Below are 945 nucleotides of genomic sequence, written 5' to 3' on the forward strand. Positions count from 1 at the left end.
ACAATGAGTATATAGAAATTGTAAAAGGATGATGATATACCAGGAAGCAGTTCTGTGGTACATGATAATATGATATGTTGAGAGGGGTTTGGCTGAATGAGATATGTCATTCAGTACCACATTTACTATTGCACATTCATAACATTTCATTCATAAGAAGGAGGCAGGAGAACATAGCTGTTTGATGGTCTAACAACGACGATGGTCTACAAGGGGTATAGGGGTATGGCTGAACAAAGATTGCCAAAGAGGACCAGAAATATTAGTGGTCACCACACATCCTTCATTCATTTTGGAAGTCATAAGCTAAATGTACATCAGTTTTCAGCAGGGTTTTACAATTGTGGCAAAAAGAACTAGTAACAGACTGTGTGCTCTGCCAGAATTGTGTTGAATGAGATTTCAACGGTTAAAACTTTTATATGTTGCAAGCCTTTAAATTTTTAGTCTTAAACCCTTTCTTTTCATTGTAATCTGCCCTCATCTATCTGTGCTGTTCTCTTTAATTTTTTGTAATTTCTTTACTTGTTTTGATGTTGTGGAATGTAATTTGATATTATGGAATGTAATATCATAGAACTATTGTTTTGAAATTGATTTTATGAATATGGCATCATATTTTTTTGACCAGCATAGATAGAAAATTTTAACAACATACTAACACAGATCGCCTCTTCCAGATCAAAGCCCAGCTCAAGAAGAAGAATGGCCGACGTGATGCGACTCCCAGAACAGGTCTCTGCTCAGGCCTATATGATGAACTTGATGGTGGACGGAGATGACGATGAAGATGTCCGCCTCCACTTGACAGCAGTTTGTGACGATAGTGAAGGTATGAGAAAAGTACTAAGTGAACCTGAATCTCTCCAGTGGATCAACCATAGAGTGCGACCATACCTGGCTCCCCCTCTTCGATTAGCTGTGTCAGGTAACTGGAATTTAGTA

General features: G+C 38.1%; 1 protein-coding gene across 2 annotated transcripts in view; it reads left to right on the forward strand.

Moving 5' to 3' along the window:
* Nucleotides 1-945, forward strand: part of LOC119581732 (ankyrin repeat and SOCS box protein 12-like) — a 7975-nt gene that overhangs the window by 1344 nt on the left and 5686 nt on the right. For both annotated transcript variants that reach the window (XM_037929862.1, XM_037929861.1), the window contains exon 2: nt 681-928. In XM_037929862.1, coding sequence (XP_037785790.1) covers nt 706-928 — 223 coding nt within the window. In that variant the 5' untranslated portion in view covers nt 681-705. The remainder of the gene's footprint in view (nt 1-680; nt 929-945) is intronic.

Source organism: Penaeus monodon, chromosome 15 (genome assembly GCF_015228065.2).
Source record: "Penaeus monodon isolate SGIC_2016 chromosome 15, NSTDA_Pmon_1, whole genome shotgun sequence".
Lineage (NCBI taxonomy): Eukaryota > Metazoa > Arthropoda > Malacostraca > Decapoda > Penaeidae > Penaeus > Penaeus monodon.